General features: G+C 34.4%; 2 protein-coding genes across 3 annotated transcripts in view; one reads left to right on the top strand and one right to left on the bottom strand.

Moving 5' to 3' along the window:
* The window catches only part of WASF1 (WASP family member 1), a 140427-nt gene that overhangs the window by 84747 nt on the left and 34127 nt on the right, over window positions 1–21553 (bottom strand). Inside the window, exon 1 of one of the 2 annotated variants that reach the window (XM_047762640.1) lies at window positions 392–441. The exons of the other annotated variant lie outside the window; for it this stretch is intronic. The gene's annotated coding sequence lies outside the window, so the exon portion shown is untranslated. Of the gene's footprint in view, window positions 1–391; window positions 442–21553 lie in introns of those variants that run through there. 2 annotated transcript variants of the gene reach the window in all.
* CDC40 (cell division cycle 40) overlaps window positions 1–21553 on the top strand; it is a 54147-nt gene that overhangs the window by 14869 nt on the left and 17725 nt on the right. Inside the window, exons 3-8 of the mRNA XM_047762617.1 lie at window positions 3443–3529; window positions 10527–10656; window positions 17097–17180; window positions 18576–18715; window positions 19988–20084; window positions 21368–21507. Coding sequence (XP_047618573.1) covers window positions 3443–3529; window positions 10527–10656; window positions 17097–17180; window positions 18576–18715; window positions 19988–20084; window positions 21368–21507 — 678 coding nt within the window. The remainder of the gene's footprint in view (window positions 1–3442; window positions 3530–10526; window positions 10657–17096; window positions 17181–18575; window positions 18716–19987; window positions 20085–21367; window positions 21508–21553) is intronic.

Consider the following 21553-nt stretch of genomic DNA (forward strand, 5'->3'; position numbering starts at 1 on the left):
TGCTCCTTCCTGTAGCTTATTATTATTATTATTATTATTATTATTTTGTCTTTTTGCTATTTCTTTGGGCCGCTCCCACGGCATATGGAGGTTCCCAGGCTAGGGGTCGAATCGGAGCTGTAGCCACCAGCCTAAGCCAGAGCCACAGCAACACGGGATCTGAGCTGCATCTGCAACCTACACCACAGCTTAGGGCAACGCCGGATCATTAACCCACTGAGCAAGGGCAGGGATCGAACCCGCAACCTCATGGTTCCTAGTTAGATTCGTTAACCACTGCGCCACGACGGGAACTCCAGCTGTAGCTTATTATTGACTGAATTTTTGGCTTAGCCTTTTCTTTGAAAAGGAAAAACAAAACAAAACAAACAAACAAAAAACCTAATTTTACCTTGAAAGTCGTTCAGTCTGGAACATCATCTCTTCTTTACTGCCAAATGTCTTGAAAGAGCAAAAAACCCTCAGTTATTCCTCTGGCCATTGCAACTAGTTTTCCATATTTCACCCCACTACCAAAATTGCCCTGGCAAAGGTTTTTCGTGACATAATTGCCTAATTCAATGATCTTCAGATGGCCTTCATTCTCTAACTTCTGTATTGATTTAACATTTCTTCAATTTAATTTAACAAATATTTCTTGAACATGAACTTAATGCTCTGCCTGCTACTAGGCAGTAAGGATATAAAATAAGTAAAAGTCATGTGCAACAAGTAATATATCACATTTAGAATATTGCTATTAGGAGTTATGTACAGCATCTCTTAGGATTGTGGATGAAAAAGCATTTTTCCTGAGCCAAGAGGAGGGAAGGTATTAGGGAAAAGAAAAAGATGACATATCATCAGATAATAAAAGGAAATGCATTGGAAACAAAATAATATTGCCCACAGCATAGAAAGCATGAAAGTGCATGATACTTTAAAAAATTGGCTATTAGTGTAATACCACAAAAATGGGTCTACATGAAACCAGATAAGGGCATATTGTAATAGATCAGTAAATATATGATGAGGTCTGAACTGGAATGGTAGAGAAGGAAAGGTGGGAGTAGGGTTGCTAGAGAAATATTTCAGTGGTAGAATCAGTAAGACTTAGTGTGTGACAGAGTCAGGAGGGAGTGATATCTTCTGTTTTGGACATAGCAAAGTTTTTGATGCTGTGGAATAACCATGTAATGGAGTTCAGCAGACCATTAGATAATGTGGACACAGAGGCCAGGTGTAGTCAAGGCTACAGATAAAAATTGGGGGTAGAAATTAAAGTCATGAGAAGGATAAGATAAAGACATGGACAATCTTAAAACAAGAAAAGAAGGACAATTAGGAGACTCATACCAGAGGGACTCTTATCTTTGAAAAGTAGAGAAACTAAGTTGCCTGCTTTGATGAGGGTGTTTTAATAGTGACAAAGTTTTAGGACGATAATGCCTATATTATTAGTTTTCTTGTTGGTTTTCCGATCTTTGGTCATTAGGTGATCTAACTCCACCAGATCTTCGCTTGTTGGTGGCATTGCTTCTTCATTAGCATCACAGTCAACTTCATGTTTTTCAAAATTTGCAATATTACTTTGCATTATCTTTGCATTGTGTTGACAGATGTATCCTATATCAGTAACAAGCCAACAGAATAAGGATGGCGATATGAGAGGGATAATTCTTGGGGTTAAGGACATATTTCTGCATTCAAAATCCAACTTCTGTAGCTTATACTTTAATAGAGGGAGGTAGACAATAAATATATATCAGGTGATGATAAATATAATGGAGAAAAAGAAAGCAAGGTAAGGAGAAAGTAGAAAAACTGCACAGAGACCTGAAAGGAAGGAGAGAACAGTCACATGGATATCCAGAGAAAAGACATTCCAAGAAGAGGGAACAGTAAGTACAGAGTCCTGAGGAAGGATTGTCTTTGGGTGAATTCCAGGAATAACAAATGAGCCAGTGAGGCTGGATTAGAGTGAGCACAGACTCAGTGCTGGGCGAAGACAGAAATTGGTAGGGGTAGGGGACAAATTATGGAGGGTGAATTCTCAACCAGTTAGATTCAAACTGCTTCATTTCATAATAGCAATTTTGTAATTCCAGCTTTACATAAATATAAATCTTAGATGATCTATAACTTCCTTAAAATGTTCAAAATATAACTTGAGTACCCTAAAGGAAATTTATTTATAATGTGTTTGTATAAATTAAATTTATTTAAATTAATTTATTTATAATGTGTTTGATGTATAAACATGTTATTGTGTACCAATAACATGTTTTTAATAGTAAATGCTTAGGCAGGACCATATAGGAAGACAAAAATGCCCTGCAAAAGTACCCTAGGGAACTACACTTTCTGAGAACAACTTGGTAATGAGCCCTGTAGGCCTTTTTTTAGGCTTTACCCTGTGTGGGGAAGCTAGTTTCCAGAGAGTTTAGAGTAAAGGAGTAATATAATCTGACTAATATTTTAAAAGACTCACACTGGCCTCTGTATGGATTATGGCTGTGGGTGGATGAGGGCAGAAGCACAAAGACCAATTAGAGGCTATTACAGTAATCCAGCTGTGGTCTGAGGTGATAGTGAAAGAGGACTTGAGAACTAGTTGAACTCTGAGTGTGCATATAAGGTAGAGGATTTGTTGATGGATTGGATTTACAATGTGAAAGAAAGAAGAGTCATGGCTAACGCTGGCAGTTTTCAGTTGAGTAAATTAAGAGGGGAATTGTGCTTAATTTAGAGAAGGCTAGAAGAAGTCATTGGAGGAGGGGAGATCAGAAGTTCCCTTCTTGGATATATTAACTTTGAAATGTCTGTTTGACATCCTAAGAGAAAACATGTGGAGTTGTGCAGATGTAGAAATTTTAGAGTTCAGGAGAGAGGTCCAGGCTAGAACACTGTTATACATATTTATTAAGTGGTGGGGTTACACAGAAGGTAGACTACCAGTGATTCTCTAGTGGAAATGAGATTTTTACATTAATTAAATTGGGGGAAGAATTTAATAAGGTTGAAACATTGGCATAGATTATAAAACTTTAGACTTGGAAGCCTGGGTCCTACTCTCCTTTCGTTTCCTGTGCAGTCCCTAACACCATCCATCTGGGCACTTATCTAATAAGGTTTGCTGAATAAAGAAAGAGTGCTTCTCCTAAATTTGGAACCAGAAGATTAGGTCTTTTTTTTTTTTGTCTTTTTGCCTTTTCTTAGGACTGCACCCACAGCATATGGAGGTTCCCAGGCTAGGGGTCTAATCATATCTGTAGCTGCGGCCTACATCTGAGCTGTGTCTACAACCTACACCACAGTCATGGCAATGCCGGATCCTCAACCCACTGAGCAAGGCCAGGGATGGACCCGCAACCTCATGGTTCCTAGTCGGATTCATTTCCGTCGCGCCATGATGGAGAAACTCCCTTGTCAAATCTTTAATATTCATTTGGTTTTCTTTTAGGAAGATTTGGAGACTGGAGTTCACCTTGACCCTGCTGTCAAAGAGGTTCAGTATAATCCTACCTATGAGACCATGTTTGCTCCTGAGGTAAGAAAATGTATTATATTTAAAGGTGTCTTTTGTTAAAGTATTTAAATCATATGTAGGTAGATAAACGGTCAATTTTTCAAAATTTTCTAACAGAAGTATACTATTTAAACTTCTTGAAAATGTATTCTATTGTATGTAAATTTTATCTGTTAAAAAAAAGAAAAAGGAAAATATATCCTTCTAGTCTCCAAATATTTAAATACCACACTTTTGTGAGAATACTTTTAAAAATCCAGTACTGTTTATCCACCAACATACAGCTGTCTTATAGCACGGAACTATGCCTTTTGAAAAAGGAAAGAAATCCTAAAATATCTGATTCTTAGATGTGAACTTAGTTAACATCTTCCTCTCAGGGAGTATTACAAATTACAAATTAACCATAATGGATAAAATTTTTACTTATTAGCTCATTAATGCATAATATATTGTGAAATATCTAGTTACAAATCCTGCTGTGTTAAATACTAAGGAGAGTGCTATCCTGATGTGGTCACTGCTCGAAAATAGTCACACTGTTTATTGCTTGCTCTGAGTCAGACATCTAATGGATTCTTTTTTCTGATAATGATAAATAGTGACAGAAGCATTAAAAGAGATGAAGAAGAGAAAAAAAACCAAACAGTGAAAGCTGTCCATTTTAGGAAAAATCTTTGTAGAAAAGATTTGATTTCTGGATATTTTGCCTTTAAAAAGGGAAAAATAATGCTTGATTGACAAAATATAGATGCCAGAAAAAGGTCATTGTTTAAAAAAATTATGTTTCAGTAGCAGAATCTTCTAGAGCACTTTAAAGATGGAGATGAGGATCTAAATCTTACTGCATCCTGATGGAGAAAGAAGTACTTCTTAATTCTTTTCATTTTTTAGCATATTATCAGTCTTCTTTTTGATATATCAAAGTCATAAGGCTCTTTCCTATAATTTGCCTGCTAAGGTTACCATGGTCACTTAAAATATGGCAGTGGAAATCCGTAGCACAGACAAGGATGTCAGTGCTAGTGTTTAGATAGTGCTCTAGCTGTTCTCTGAGTGTATAGTAAGCAGAAATCTCATTCTCGTGCTCTGAGACTTTGGCACATTTTTTATTTTATTCCATTATTTCTTAAATCCTTATAACCTGCCAAACTATAGACTTTTATATCCCTCGGCACTGTTTTAGCTGGCGCATTAAACATATATAGTATACTATATATGCTGCACATTAAAGATGTATAGTATACTATATATGCTGCATAATTTTTTTTAATGTAAAGAACTTCAATTTCAGCCACTGAATTCAGAAAATGAGAAAATTTGAAAATGGCATGGTGTATGACATTCCTTTGTCAGTGTATTTTCTGTGAAATTTGTTTATCTTAAAAATTTTAAATCATGTGCATAACTAATTGCTGTGAAATTAGTTTTCAAAACTTCCAAGAAAAATTCAAAAGGTCAAAAAAAATTGTGGTGTTCTTGCCAAGACAGTAAGTTTATCATCCTCTTTGGGGGATTATTAGTCCTTTAATTTTCTGTTCTTTTTTATCCCATGTTAGGGAGCCTCACATTAAATATATAAACTAGTTTATGTTAGGAACACTTCATTGCTTGTTGTCAATAGTTTGAGTTATGAGACTGAAAAGCAGAGAAAAATGACAATTTTTCCTGGTTGTCACATGAATTGTCTGCGACACAACAGATTATTAATTTTGAACTTTATGACTACTGTCTGTGTGGCAAAGTCTGGAAAGGTATTACCTGGAACTTTGCTAGATGAAATTCAAGTTTCCGTATATTGAGGATCCATCGTAGAAATAAGATATCATCACTCTCGTTAAGCTAATGTTTACCAGAGAGGATATGCTATGTTTTTGCTTTTTTTTTTCTTGAACATAGAGACCAGACTGTTTCCTTTAGTGCCTTTAAAGCACTAGTCAAGTTTAAGAAGTGATTGCATCTGGTTGTAAAGCTAAAACATTCCATGAAAGTAATGGTATTTGAAGTGAACAGTACACTCCAGGTTAAGAATACAAGAGGTGGGATTAAATAGACCACTTATTATCTCTTCTGTGACTTTGGATTATGTTAGGTTTTTCTTTCATAGATAAAATGAAGATGATTTCTACTTTACCAAGTAATAAGGAAAAATAGATAATATGTGATGTGCTTCAGAAACTCTGGCACAGAGTAAGCGTTTAATAAATGATAGCTTTTATTGTTATTTATATTAATATTAATGGCATTGGTGGCTAGGCCTTTATGAGGAGAGATCCCAGGCAGGAGGGAAGAGCAGGAATCATAAAAGATCTAAAAAACAGGAATGTTTTAGTCATTATCACTAGAGGAGAACAGGGTAAAACTTGAATAGTACTTTGTATAAAAAGTATTGGGCAAAGTGTAGTGGCCAAGGCAAAAAGTTTGGTCTTTATTTTAATAGATAAATAGATTTCTAAGGTCCTTTAATGAGGGAATGGCATAATCAAAGCTGAATTTTTTTGGAGATTAATTTGGTAACTTGTATGAAAGAAAACAACAGGGATAGAGACTAATGAAACAAAACTTGCATTTATTACTACTATGCCAACCACACTCAGGGCTTTGTATTCAGCCCTCACAAACCCTGTGAAGTAAAGACTTTTTTATCACTACTTTATAGTGAGGAAATCAGCTGTCAGATTATACTGCCTGCCAAGTGACATATTTGGGGATTTGAATCCAGATCATTCTTGACAATCACTCTGAAACTCGAAGACCATTTTGAAGGCTATTGTGTAATTTATAGCTTACCTTCCTATGCTTTTTACTTTATCAGCTCAGTAAGTTAATGAGTTGCCTATTTTATTTTATAAATTATTATTTCTTCTGCCTAACCAAAGACTTTTTCCTAGTTGGTCTACCTAGTTACCCAGATAAGCTTTCTCAAATTACAGATAGAACCTAAAGACATAATGGCTATTGTTTTAGTCTAGTGATTTTCTTCATCTCACTCAATCCTTTTGGATCTACTTAGAGAACAGTTTATTTGTTAGCTTCTCTAGACTCATTTAAAGCCCACAAGCCTCAGAGAGATTTGCAGACTTCTTAAAGTAATATTACTTTTGGAAATAGAAAAAATATAAAAGTTTAGAGAAGATATGCCAGTAACTGTTTAAAATCTGTCCATAAGGTCTATTATAAATATTAATGTTAGAATGAACTGTAGAAATAATAGAGATCAATTCTTTTATTTTATAGATGAGGAAACTGACCCCCTAGGGTATAGAAATACTAATATAATACGCTATAGGAATATTTAAACTATGCTTATATCTTACAAGATTGAAGCATTCTGCCAACAAAATTGAATTGTGATGATCATTTCCAAATTTGTAGAAAATAGTAATTATTTTTTATAATTAAAAATACTCTTTTACGCTAAAAATTTCTAAGTATCTTATATATTGATTGCTGCAATAAATATTAATGAAAAATTTACCAGCAATCTAATATGATTATTTGTTCAGTAACCCGGGTTTTTTTTCCCCATATGTGAACTTATGGTTATGATTTCATATAGTCAGTTTTTATCTATTTAAATTTAATTCCTACGATATGATATACTGCTAGGCATTGACCTTCAAGTACTCTCTACCTGCTAAAGACTTCAGAACCAGTGCCTTATAATACATGGATCTCTTAGATTTGTCAATCAGTGTCTTAAGTTAAAAATGTTGGTAGGTACAAACTAACATTTGGAATGGACGGGCAACGGGCTCCTACTGTACAGCATAGGGAACTGGGTGTGACTGTGTCACTTTGCTGTACAACGGAAATTGAGGGAACACTGTAAATCAACTATGCTTTAATTAAAAAAATAAAAACTAAAAATAAAATCAAATCATGTGCACTCAGCACATGTGCACTCAGCACACGTGCACAGCAACTTCTTCCTCTTGTGATTGTGGTTTCCAGTACAACATATACTCATTTATACGTATGAACATAATAGTAATAATAATATGAATTAATGTAGAATAACAACTTTGAACTGGATCCTGTTTAAAAAAAGAAAAAGAATCTCTCCTACCTGGAGTTCCCTGGTGGCTCAGCAGATTAAAGAACCAGTGTTGTCACTGCTGTGGAGTGGGTTCCATCCCTGGCCCAGGAATTTCTGCATGTTGCAATCTCGGCGAAAAACAAACAAACAAAAAACTCTTCTCACAGACTTGTGGTTGCCAGGGGATAGAGGGGAGGGAGTGGGATGGACTGGGAGTTTGGGGTTGGTAGATGCAACATTTAAATGGATTAGCAGTGAGGTCCTGCTGTATAGCAGAGGGAACTATATCCAGGTACTTGTGATAGAACATGATGGGAGATAATATGAGGAAAAGAATGTGTATGTATATATGTATGACTGGGTCACTTTGCTGTACAGCAGAAATTGACAACATTGTGAATCAACTATACTTTAATAAAAAAAATTTTTTAATGCTTTCCTCCCAAGTTTACAGTTAAATTGCCACTTCACTTGGATGAAAGATGTCAGGTTACTTATTTGGTGCAGTGATCTAAATTAATACTCAAATATGTATTATACATGGGAGATCATTGTAATCGACGATGGTGTACTTCAGTATTGTCTTAGCTAAAAACTATTAAGTACTCATCACACCTAATTAAATTGAATATGTATTTTTAAAACAAATATACACTTAAACTTAATTTACTACCAGAAATTGAAAAGAACTATTTAGAAATCAGTTTCGTGGAGGTTTTTTGGTGGGCAGGGGCGTAAAGGAGAAAAAGAGCTTTATTGCTTTGCCAGGCAAAGGGGTCCACACAGGCTGATGCCTTAAAGACTGTGCCCTATGTGTTTTTATATATGTTATTTTGTTTTTTAATGGCTACCCCAGAATTAAGAGTTGCATATTCACACAGACCAGGAGCATCGGGGAGACATTTTTTGAGTAATTAGAGCTGAGTCCTAACTGAATTACATTCTCTGCCTCATCTGTTGACATTTATTGTCTTTGAGGTCTGCTCCGGTAGCCGCCAGTAACCAGAAAGTTAAGGTAGAAGCATCCTATCCCCCAGGCAGCTTCTGTATCAGTGGAAGATTTTTTCTTTGTCTCAGTTTAAGTATCAGTAAAACATAAGCACTTCTAAATTTTTAGACTGCATTAGAATAGCACCATGTATAAGATATACTTCACTGTAATATATGGATCTATATTCTTATGGAAATCAAAGTTCTTAAAATTGAGAATTTTTCTTTAAAAGATGGAACCAGTTTGATATGTTTGGCCTGTAGAAGAATTGTTCTCTTTTTGTAAAATCTTAATGAAATTAGACTATGGAAATTGTACTTTCCTTTTTTAAATTGGAAAGTATAAGCATAAAGATTGTAATTTATTATATGTGATAAGGGTAACAGTATGGGCAATGGAGATTTTTATCATTTCAGAATTTTTTTCCCCTAGAAATATCACATGCTGCTTTACAGATGATAATTGACTGTAGCATTTAGAGCATCTAGGAAACTTAGGTCACTTTATTATCTTTATTTTAATCTTGTTTTTGTAATAAATTTCAAGATTGAATGAAGTTAATTGTAACTTCCAATATTCAGCAGTCTAGATTTTTTTCCCCCTACATTTCCATTCATCAGCACAGGAAGAACTAATATGGGTTGCAAAGTCTTATACTATCCTTTATTATAATTTAGAATAAATAGTAATGAAAACTTTATATGTAAATTTTAAGATATATTAAGATATTTTAAGATTGAATCATTTTAAACCTAGAAATGGAAGCTGTCAATAGAAAGGAATATATAGTAATGTATTTTAGAGCAGAAGAATTGTAAGGCAGATCTAACATTTATATTCTGATTTTTTTGCCTAGTATAATGTTGATATGTAGAGAAGACAGCATTCTGGTTAATTTATATTGCTGGCTCTGGAAATATAGAAAAGGTGGTTTCTAATAGTAGTCACCTAAGTTGTTCTAATGTCAAAATACTTCATCATGACAGTAGATCTTATAGAATTTAAATAAAAATATCCTGTCTAGTTCCACAGTTTCCAAAATGGGAAGTTCATTTTATTCTTTCTTCTAAAGCCAAAAAGAAAATAGATTTTCCCAATTCCTTTTGTAATGGCATTAATTATTGATTCTAGGCAAGTAAAATTTGTCATCTTGGCTTTTTCCTTCATTTCTAACATGAGAACAAGAATATCTAAGTTTCTAGAATGTTTGTATAGATCAAATTGAATAACATTTGGAAAGCCATTCCAGAAACTCAGAGCATTGTAAAATAATGGTACTATTTTGTGAAAGACTTTCATAGTATGACTTTTCAGAGTGAAGAGATTTTGTTTATGTTTGTAATGTTTTTTTCTTGGGGACTTTTTCAGGCACTTACTTTTATTGTCTATTTTCCTGTCTTCTGTCCCCAGTGAGATTCTGATTAACCTTTCCTTAATTAGTGCTTTTTATTTCCCTGGCATTATGAAAGTATTGAGGATTCTAAGTCTCCACCTTTGAGGAGCCCAAATTCTAGTAGCAGAGAAACGTGTATTTTTTCAGTTATATCATGGTGGCATTACTGATTAAAAATAAGTCACCAAAAATCCCCCAAATCCTAGTTTAGACAAAATTATAGTGAGTCTCAGTTATCTAGAGCAATATTGTCAAACAGAATTTCCTGCAATGATGAAAATACAGTATCCAATAATTGTATATGGCTATTGAATTCTCAAAATGTGGCTAGTGTGATTGAGGAACTGAATATTTTATTTTAATTAATTTAAATTTAAATAGCTATACATAGACTTGGGTGAACTAGTTGCTTTCCTATTCTAGTGGCTGATAAACAGGCTTATCAGCCATGTGTTTAGTCTATATGAGGTAAGCATGTTCACTAATAGGTTAATCAGTCCCTGATGATTAGAGTTGAAACCATATTGTGCAATAATTCTACTAGTCTAGCTTTATACACTGAGAATGTTTGTTTTTTTCTCTTATAACATTGCAGTTTGGACCAGAAAACCCCTTTAGGACGCAGCAAATGGCTGCCCCTAGAAATATGCTTTCTGGATATGCTGAACCAGCTCACATCAATGACTTTATGTTTGAACAGCAAAGAAGAACTTTTGCCACATATGGTAAGGTGATATGAGAGTTTCAAGTTAGACTTTATCAGAAGTGGCGTTGTGTGTGGGTGTAATAATGTATTTTATTTTCTGACTTTTTAAATTTATTAACCTGGATTACTTAAAACAGTAGTGTGGGAGTTCCCGTCGTGGCGCAGTGGTTAACGAATCCGACTAGGAACCAGGAGGTTGTGGGTTCGGTCCCTGCCCTTGCTCAGTGGGTTAACGATCTGGCGTTGCCATGAGCTGTGGTGTAGGTTGCAGACGTGGCTCAGATCCCGAGTTGCTGTGGCTCTGGCGTAGGCCAGTGGCTACAGCTCCGATTCGACCCCTAGCCTGGGAACCTCCTCATGCCGCGGGAGCGGCCCAAGAAATAGCAAAAAGACAAAAAAAAAAAAAAAGAAAGAAAAAGAAAAAAAAACAGTAGTGTGTTTTCTTATGCAAATCTATGAATATTTATACAAATGGAAGGTAAACTATTTTTTTCTGTCATTATTATCCTGCTCTGATTCCTGAGTACTAGAAGTATTCTATAGTCTTAAAAACAGAATATTCTCTATTGTACTTTTTAATGAACATGTTATTGAATGTGTGTTATATGCAGATTGTAGTGAAAGTTGGTAAACAGCAGGATAGTGTTAAAAGGTTACACTTTTAATTTTATAAACTAATTGACTTTATTCTGCTTCTCAGATTTTGTCTTTGAAAAGTTTTCTGTTGATCACTGAGGGACATAAAAAAATAGAATGGCTCCAAATTCATTGTGTAAAATTATTGTGTAAAATTATTGTGTAAATTATTACATCCTATCAATGGTGGGATTTCAGAAATATGCATACAAAGCTGGGAATTCCCTCTAAAAGAAAATGGTCTCTATAATGTCTCTGTTGATGGTTCCTCAGGTCAGAGGTCTTGGTCACTTGTATCAGATTTGTCCATATTTGGTGGTGCCTTTCCTTTCTCTTCCTATAATCCACATCTGTAGGCTGACAGACACACTGATCACCTTCTGCTTTGAAGAGGTTTTTGGTAGGCTGGGTGAGCAAAGTAACTGATAATGTATTTAGCCTGTTGTAGTTGTGATTTTCTTGATGAATTACTTGTGCTGATGTTTCTTTCCCGAAAGAGTAATTGAAAAAGAAAAATTTGAATTTTCTTAGAACATATTTAATAATCACATTTTTAAATAGCTGGAGTTCCCATTGTGGCTCAGTGGAACTAGTAACCCTGAGGATGTGGATTTGATCCCTGACCTCGCTTAGTGAGTTAAGGATCCTGCGTTGCCACAAGCTACGGTGTAGGTTGCAGACGCGGCTCAGGTCTGGCATTGCTGTAGCTGTGGTGTAGGCCAGCAGCTGTAGCTCCAATTGGACCCCTAGCCTGAGAACTTCCATATGCCACAGGTGCAGCCCTTAAAAAAAAAAAAAAAAAAAAAAGGATATCAGCAACATTGTCTCATTTTCTTTGCAGTTAGAATTCTAATACCTCCTCTCTTTATTTCTTAGAGAATTTTTTAAAGTTCTAAACAAATTTTTCTGCCCTATCTGCTATTAACTTCTATTGTTATAAAACAGAAACAAAAAATTTAAGAAAGTAGTATAATGTGGAATATTATGTATTCAATGATGCTTTTTAATAGCATTTACTTTCACTAAAAAATAACATAAATATTTCAAACATTTAGGAAAGAGAAGAAAAAGCTTACCTATAACCCACAATACTAAAATATCTACTTTTAGTATTGTGAACTTTATTCCTCCAAGTCTTTTTTACTCTACATATTTGTATTATAGAACTATAATCCTTCTAAACTGAAAATTTTGCAACTTTTTTTTTTTAGAGAAGGATCTATTTTATTTTATTTATTTTTTATTTTTTTATTTTTTTTTTTTTTTGCTATTTCTTGGGCCGCTTCCACGGCATAAGGAGGTTCCCAGGCTGGAGGTCTAATCGGAGCTGTAGCCGCCAACCTACGCCAGAGCCACAGCAATGCTGGATCCGAGCCGCGTCTGCAACCTACACCACAGCTCACGGCAATGCCGGATCGTTAACCCACTGAGCAAGGGCAGGGACCGAACCCGCAACCTCCTGTTTCCTAGTCGGATTCGTTAACCACTGCGCCACCACGGGAACTCCCAACTTTTTTCTTTAATATTCTCTCAGAAGCATTTTTCAATGTGTGTGTGTGTGTGTGTGTGTGTGTGTGTGTGTGTGTAATGTATATATGGTTTTTTTTTTTGTTTTTTTTTTTTTTTGGCTGCACTTGCAGTACATAGAAGTTCCCAGGCCAGGGATCTAACCTCTCAGAAGCATTTTTCAATGTGTGTGTGTGTGTGTGTGTGTGTGTGTGTGTGTGTGTGTGTGTGTAATGTATATATGGTTTTTTTTTTGTTTTTTTTTTTTTTTGGCTGCACTTGCAGTACATAGAAGTTCCCAGGCCAGGGATCTAACCTGCACCACATCAGCAACTTGAGCCACTGCATTGACAATGCTGGAACCTTAACCCCCTTCGCTGTAAGGGAATTCCCTATATATCCATTCTCTTTTCCCATATAGGTTATTACAACCTATGGAGTAGATTTCCCTATAATAAAGCTATTTTAAAAAGCTGTGTAACTGGAGTTCCCATCATAGCTCAGTGGTAACCAACCCTACTAGTATCCATGAGGATGTGGGTTCGATCCCTGGCCTCACTCAGTGGGTCAAGGATCTGGCCTTGCTGTGAGCTGTGATGTAGGTCATGGATGTGGCTCTGACCCTGCGTTGCTGTGGCTGTGGTGTAAGCTGGTAGCTGCAGCTCCAATTTGACCCCTAGCCTGGGAACTTCCCTGTGCTGTGGGTGCAGCCCTAAAAAGATTTTAAAAAAAAGAAAGAAAGGGCTATGTAATTTCCATTGATAGGTTATATCACAACTTACATAATTATTCTAATGTTGGAAAATTACTTTTTCTAGTTTTTAGTGAGTGGTAGAAACTGATTCACTGTGAAGTAGTTTAGAGGTTTAGTACAGATAATCTTCTTAGTTATTTATCCACAGTATATTCTTGGAAACTGCTTGTAAAACAACTGTCATATATTAAATCATATTCCACCATGGCAAGGTGCCAAAAGTCATAGCAAGGACTGTATATCTGTCTCTAAAATCTCCTAAAAGATTCACTGGAGTTCAATGACACTTCCAGTCCAATAAAATGGTTATGAATGCATTGTACCCATTGGTTATAGAAGGGATCCCATGTAAATCTAAAGTATAAGTGTAGTACATAAAAATCAACTCTATTGCATCATGAATTTATTATATTCTAGCCTATAATAAAACAGACTTTTCAAAGACTTTGCTTGTTAAGACTTCAACAGGAAGGGCCTTAAGGGATAATTTAGACAGCTTAAGTCTCCTTTAAAATAAAATAAAGGAGACTTAAGCTATCTAAATTTTTTTTTTTTACTCCCTTTTCCTTAGGTTCCTGGTCTGCTCCCTTCCTGGTCTTACTTGGAGCTTCTCAATGACCATTCTTTCCCTTTGTTCTCCTTTTACCCAGAAATTTCTCTACACCAGTCTGTGGAAGTGGGAAATAGAACTATAGTCATTTTTAACTGAATTTTAATTCCAATATTCTTAATTATTGGCTCTTAACTTTTTAAAATGATTTTTAAAAAATACCTTGCTGAATGAAGATGTCATAATTTATATAAAAATTCCTTATGTCATTTAGATTCAAGTTTCTAGTTTTCATTTTTAAAAATATGATGATGTATATGTTAAACTGCAGTAAAATTCTTTTTAAAATGTGCTGGTGAATATCTTTGTTCATAAAACTTGTGGGTTTTTTTTTTTCATTTTTGTAATATGATTCCCCAAAAGTATGTCTGAGAATGTAAATGTTTTTAAAACTCTTGTTACATATTGTCAAATTGTTTTCCAAAAGAATCCCAACTTAAACTGCCACTACCATATATAAAAATCATATTTTCTCCTTACTCAAGATCCATATGATTTATGTGATAATCAAAATATATCTCTTTAATTTTATCCTTTTGGACTACTAGTGAGGTTTGATGGTTTTTCCATATATTTGTAACCATTTTTTTTTGCCAGTTGTTTATAATCTCTTCTCATTTACCTATTGAGATATTAATATTACTGATCTTAAGGATCTAATAAAATTGTTATTATTAGAGCCATTTCAAATAAGACTACAAAGAAAATAGACATTAATTACATTAAAAAGATAAAATGAAAAATAAACTTCATAAAGGTAGATGAGAACTGAAATGTGGATATATTCACTTATTTGAGACATAGGTTAGTAGAAAACTACTTGGATTACAATTTTGTGTTGTTAGGGTTATATCTTGTTCTGTCACTGGCTGACTTCTTGCAGGACAGACAAATAGATAAATGTTTAACATCTCTTATTTGTAAAGGAAAAATACTGCCATCCCCTAATTACCTGGAGTGGGAGGCAGTAGTGGTAGTGGTGACATTAGCAGTAAAGATTTTAGCACAAAGGATGTGGAGATGGAGGAGAATATAAATTCCCCTGAAGAAGACTATGGCCAGATAAGCTGGGAACTGGTGCTCACAGAGACCACAAGAAGGACCAGCAATCTCCCTTCCCTCTCTGCTTCTTATACCATCTCTCCAAACACATAATGCAGTGCCATTATATAGACGTAAATCTCCTTCAAGATAGAATCTTATATTCTAGATAAGTTTTTATGTTTGAGATTTTTTTTTTTTTTCCGTCTCTTTATGGCTGCACCCGCAGCATATGGAGGTTCTCAGGCTAGGGGTCCAATCAGAGCTGAAGCCACCGGCCTACACCACAGCCATAGCCATGCCAGATCCAAGCTGCGTCTGTGATCTACACCACAGCTCACAGCAGCGCCAGATCCTCAACCAACTGAGAGAGGCCAGGGATCGAACGTGCGTCCTCATGAATGCCAGTCAGATTTGTTTCCTCTGAGCCACGACAGGAACTCCCGAGATGGGGGGGGGTTGATTTAGGGTGTGTTGGTTTAGATTTTATATGAGCCTTAAAAAGGCTCATTTAAAAAAATCTTTTGTAGCACACTATTCTGTACATCAAAGAGATGGAAGACAAAATAACTTAAGGAATTTGAACCTGTGATTTCAGAGATTCTGCTCCAAAGCTGCTTTCTGCCATCAAACTCCCCTTAGGCTAAGAACATGTTTTAATACTAAAAAAAAAAAAAAAAAGAAAAGAAACTTATGCAGATGAGCAAATACCCACATGATTGGTTCTATGCTAGTACTTCATGAGGGTGAGCTGAGCACCTACATGCTTAGTTTGTTTTAAAAGTATGTTTGATGATAAATCTTTTTCCGTTTCTCAGAAGAAGTTCCCTTTAATCTTTGGCTGAAAATTGAAATATTAACTATATCTACTAGGATGTACACTTTAAAAAAAATGAGCAGATACTTTTATTTACGTAGTATTTCAGGATTGTTCACATGGGTTGTAGGCTATAGAGTAATTAATGATCTAACTCTCTTTTGTGGGTTATTATTAAAACTGATTTTTACCAAACATTTATCATGCTAGCACCCCCAGCTGATTTGAGTTAATATAGATTTAGCCAAAGTTCCTACAAACCACTGAAGACCACATTTGTATCATACTCTAGTTGAAGGAGTATATTCATGTGCTTATGGATAGCCTAACTTCTCTTACCAAAGAAATATAAATAATGATTTATGAAGTAGAAATATACTGTTTTTAAATTGGGAGAGAAGACTATCTTCACTGAGTATGGCATTTTCAAAATAATAGCTAAATTTTATGTAATTCTCCTTACCCTGTTTCTTTTTAAAAAATACTTAATAGTTTATATAATTTGATAAACTAAGCCATGTTACCTAAAAAACAAAAAATTCTAAATTTTTTTTTTCTTTCTTTTTTTTTTGGAGGGGGGGGTGTTGCACCACCCATGGCATATGGAGGTTCCCAGGCTAGGGGGTCAAATCCGCATCTGCGACCTACACCACAGCTGATGGCAACACTGGATCCTTAACCCACTAAGCGAGACCAGGGATGGAACCCACATCCTCATGGATGCTAGTCAGATTCGTTTCCACTGAGCCGTGATAAGAACTCCTCTAAACTTCTGAATGCATGATGTACATATATGTTTAAGCTCTTAGAAAACTGAAGAGTCAAGTTTGATATTTTGGTCTAAGAGGCCCTTAGCAATATAATGTCAATATGCTAGATTCATCTCTTCTACTGATGTCATTCATCATCCAGCCTGGGATTTGGGTTAATTATTCTAAATAGAAACATAGCTCAGGAAAGAAGGACTGGTCCTATGTTAAAGAGACCATTTTAAACATCTGGAAAGGAAAGTATAAAATGAATAAATGTGTATAGAATTAAAATGAATTGTAAATGGCAAAAATGGAGTCAGTGATTTGTACTTTTTTACTTCAGGTTATGCATTGGACCCTTCATTAGATAATCATCAGGTATCTACTAAGTATATTGGTTCTGTAGAAGAAGCTGAAAAAAATCAAGGTAATTTATTTGAAATATTTAATATCAAATATATATACCTATACTTTCTGTCCTGTAGATTGACTTTAGACAGTAGGAAAAAAACTAGTATTTAATTTAGCTCTCGATTTTTTTTTTTCAGTTGAGACAATAGAGTGATAATAGTTTAGAGTAGTGTATAGAACTATTAGTTTAGAGCTGCTTTTGCCACTTCTAGGTATGCAACCTTGTAAGGGAGATTGTCAAACCTATTTTGGCATTGGTGTGGGGTGGATAATGAGTTGGGGGCATAGTGCCAACCTTGTAGAAATCATTTAAGAAATTAAAATTATGTATAGCTAATTTTAGTATTTTCATTCTCCACTGCTAATGTCAAAGTTCATTTTAATAGAACAGAAAAAAATACTGTGCATGTCTTTGAAGAGTTGCTTTGAAGACTGAGTTTGAATTATGTGTTAAAACTTATCTTTGTGCTCGTATTTATTTTGTACTTATTATAAGACAAAGCATCATACTCTAAATACTAACTTGTCACAAAGCTCATCAGCCAGTTGGAATCTCACCCATAAAATTCTCATTAGAAAAAGAATATGCTGTTTGTAGGAGGGCACTTAGTAGTTCTAGCGCCTACATAATCAAGCTGCCTTTGGTTTTTGAGCGAGGTTGTTAAAATAGGATTTTAACAAGCTTTTGTTATAACACACAGCCTAAAGCAAATTGATTTGAAATCATATAGGTAAGCTTTTTTCTTTGTTAGACTTCTATAAGCCACATCTTATGTCTGTTAACAGTTTCCTTGGGACTATGATGCCCATAAACCTTTCTTTTTCCAATTTAATGACTACACACAGCATGCCACTTCCTACTGATCAAATCAGAATCTTGACCAGAAACATCCTCTTTTCTTCTTACTATTAAGATTTATGATATTAGAGGTCAAGTTTAGATTGAAATAATTTGGAAAAAACACCAGATTTTTGTGAAACCTTGTATAATTTATATTGTTGCATTACGAGTGAAGCAAAGAAAGAGTTATTAATTACTTAGTGTAATTTAATCCAATTCAGCTTTTAAAAAAAAAAGTTTAATTTATTCTTGCTCTCAGAGGTAACTTTATCATTATTTAGCAATATTAAATTGCCATGTTTCAGAAAGTAGTTAAAATCTGATAAAGATCTATGATTAATTAAAAATATTGTATACCACTGCAGGATTACATAGCTGGGTCTTTTCTTCACATGTATTAGGATTTGCAAAATATTGTAGTAGTAGAAAGCTGCTTTGCCCAGAAAGTTGTCTTTTTTTGTATAGCATGGAGTCAGTATGTCTGGATTCATACAGGTTTTATTTTATATATTGTTATTTCTTTAGAAAATACCCATATTTGTGATCTCTGCTTTTTGTTTTTTAATGCAGGTTTAACTGTTTTTGAAACTGGTCAGAAGAAAACAGAAAAGAGGAAAAAATTCAAAGAAAATGATGCATCTAATATTGATGGTTTCTTGGGACCGTGGGCAAAATATGTGGATGAAAAAGATGTAGCCAAACCTTCAGAAGTAAGCTTTGATGATTTTCATTGCCAATTCAGGTGTATGCTGGGTCTATGAAGGGCATCTATACTAATAAACTTGAGGTTTCTTTAGAGTACCAAATGATTCATCAGAATTTCTCTGCCTTGGTTGATTGAGAAAATACAGTAAGATTCCTTTGTTTTTCTTTGGAATAATTTTTGTTTATATTTTTCTGATTTATTTTCTTTCATACTTTTTAATTAAAATATAATATTGAATAATTTTTAATAAAAAAATTACCTTGATAATGCTGTTAAGGTGCCATGGTAGCTCCTTTTCTGATACCAGATATTCAGATAGTAATTACAGAATCAGCCTTTCTTTGATTTTAGAACTGATAAGTTTTATTAATTTATTTTAAAATTTTAACAAAGTATATATATATTTTTAATAATATTATGAAGTTTATAAAATAAAACTATAAAATTTTGCCTTGCCTCTCTCCGCCTCCTAAACCCTACTGCCTCTTATGAGCCAGTCACTGTTTTAGGTCTTAGGCATATAGCAGTGGACAAGATTAAGAAAATCCTATCCTCCTGAAGCTTAGGCTTATATCTCACATCCATCTATCTCAGTAATGTACATATGTTGCTATTTATTTACTTTCACACCTTCCTTTCATTGCTCCTCCCATAAAAGTTGTACCACAAATCTGTAGCCCTTGCTTATATCCTTATGACTACATGAAAGCTGTTTACTGAAGAACAACATTGTGAACTAAAATTCACTGTCCTTTCTGGTACTAGATTGTTTAATTGCCTCATCTTTTCTCTTGAATAATTAGCATAATATATTAAATCACTTTTTGAGTGTTCCAGAAGGATGAGTTTTATATAAAATGAGTTTTAAAGATTAACTAGTACCCACTGTTTGTGTAATGGTATTTTGTGATTTGCCAAAGAGTATCTGAGGTTATTATCCTGGGAGACATACTTGCAGATATTGTTTCACCAAAAAGTGGACCTCACTGTAAAGAATTTGACTGTTGTTGGCCGTGAGGGGTTTTAGAACATCCATTTTATTTTTTTTTTTTTGTTTAATTTTTTTTATGGCCACACCTGCAACATATGGAAATTCCTGGGCCAGGGATTGTATCTGAGCCACAGCTGTGACTATGCTGCAGCTGCAGCAATGCCAAGGATCAAACCCATGCCTCCATAGTAACCTGAGCTGCTGTAACCAGATACTTAACCCACTGTACTGCAATAGGAACTCCCTAGAACATCCATTTTAAAGTTCATTTCTTAATTTCCTTAGGAAGAACAAAAAGAATTGGATGAAATCACAGCAAAGAGGCAGAAAAAAGGCAAACAGGAAGAAGAGAAACCTGGGGAGGAAAAGACTATATTACATGGTAATGTATTTTTTATGCCTCTTCATTTTTATGATAAACTTTCAGGTAATTACTCTGTTCTCTGTTCATATATCAAGTGCCTTTACTAATCAGCTACTAGAATTCATTATTTTAAGAATTATATTGGACAGTTTTCATCCCAAAGAAATTACAGCAAACTCTTCTGTGTACTAATAAAACAGAGATAGCCACAGATGATTTTTTGAAGTGCTAATGAATTTTTTTTTGAAAGTAGATAAAGAAGATTATGGCTCTCAGTCTGTTCTTTCCTAAGATAAAGTTGACTCTTTTTGGTGTATAACCAGTCATTTTAACCTTTTGTTTTTAACCCAAGCCAGATATTCTCCAGTTATTGTCACAGTTCATAAGTGTTACTAAATTGTACTTTAAAAGAATACATTTTTTCATGTATATAGACTAGAGATTAAGATTCTTATCCTTACTTTGATTTTAGAAGGCAATGCATATTCACCAAGATAAATTTAAAATATTTTAAAATCTATCTGGTTCATTAGTATCTAGTTATACTGAGGAAATTATGTAGTGATTAACAAACTATGAAGAATAACTCAGTTCTGATAGTATTGATTATTCTAATGTTATATCATTTCAAATATATAGGTTTATATCACTTATCAAATATATTTGGTTTTTCAAGTTTTAGTATTGTGGTGCTTGCAGTCATAATAATATAACAGCCAACATTTATTGAGTACCTACTCTGTTCAGCATGCTACTAAATGCTTTATATATACTATGTCATTTAATTCTCACAGGTAACTTTATTGAAAAATCTGGGTTGAAAATAGAAAACAGAATGGAAAAGGAACCTGGAAGGGCATAAATGAGGAAAGCAGGGAAAAGGATATTTGATATTTTTTTGTTTGTTTTAACTTCCTCCTTATTCTGTTTTGCTTCTGATTCTTTGCCAATGACTCACAAGGCCCAAGAATTATCTTTTCTCCTCTCTGCAATTATACAACAGTGGAGTCTTTTGTATATACCACTAAAATGTATAACTGAGTAAAGGAAGTAAGATCTTGTTTAAAGGTCTGATAGTGTCTGGATATTTAGGAATTCCAAAATACTACCTCTAATTGTAAACAACAGCGATGATTTCAGGCAGCTAAATTTTAGCTGACTCTTGGTCTTAACATCATCAATATTATTACCTAAACCTTAATATTCCCAATGAATAAAATGCTTATTATTTTAAGAATATAGATTTCATAACTAGGAATTATATTTGTTCACAGCTTTTTTTTTTTGCCTTCTTGTTTCAGTTAAAGAAATGTATGACTATCAAGGCAGATCCTATCTTCACATACCTCAGGATGTTGGTGTTAATCTGAGGTCAACTGTGCCACCTGAGAAGTGTTATCTTCCCAAAAAACAAATTCATGTGTGGTCTGGACACACCAAGGTAAACATATTAGTAGTTTTTGTTTGTTGTAAGATATATTAGTAAA

This window comes from Phacochoerus africanus, chromosome 2 (genome assembly GCF_016906955.1).
Source record: "Phacochoerus africanus isolate WHEZ1 chromosome 2, ROS_Pafr_v1, whole genome shotgun sequence".
Classification (NCBI taxonomy): Eukaryota; Metazoa; Chordata; class Mammalia; order Artiodactyla; family Suidae; genus Phacochoerus; species Phacochoerus africanus.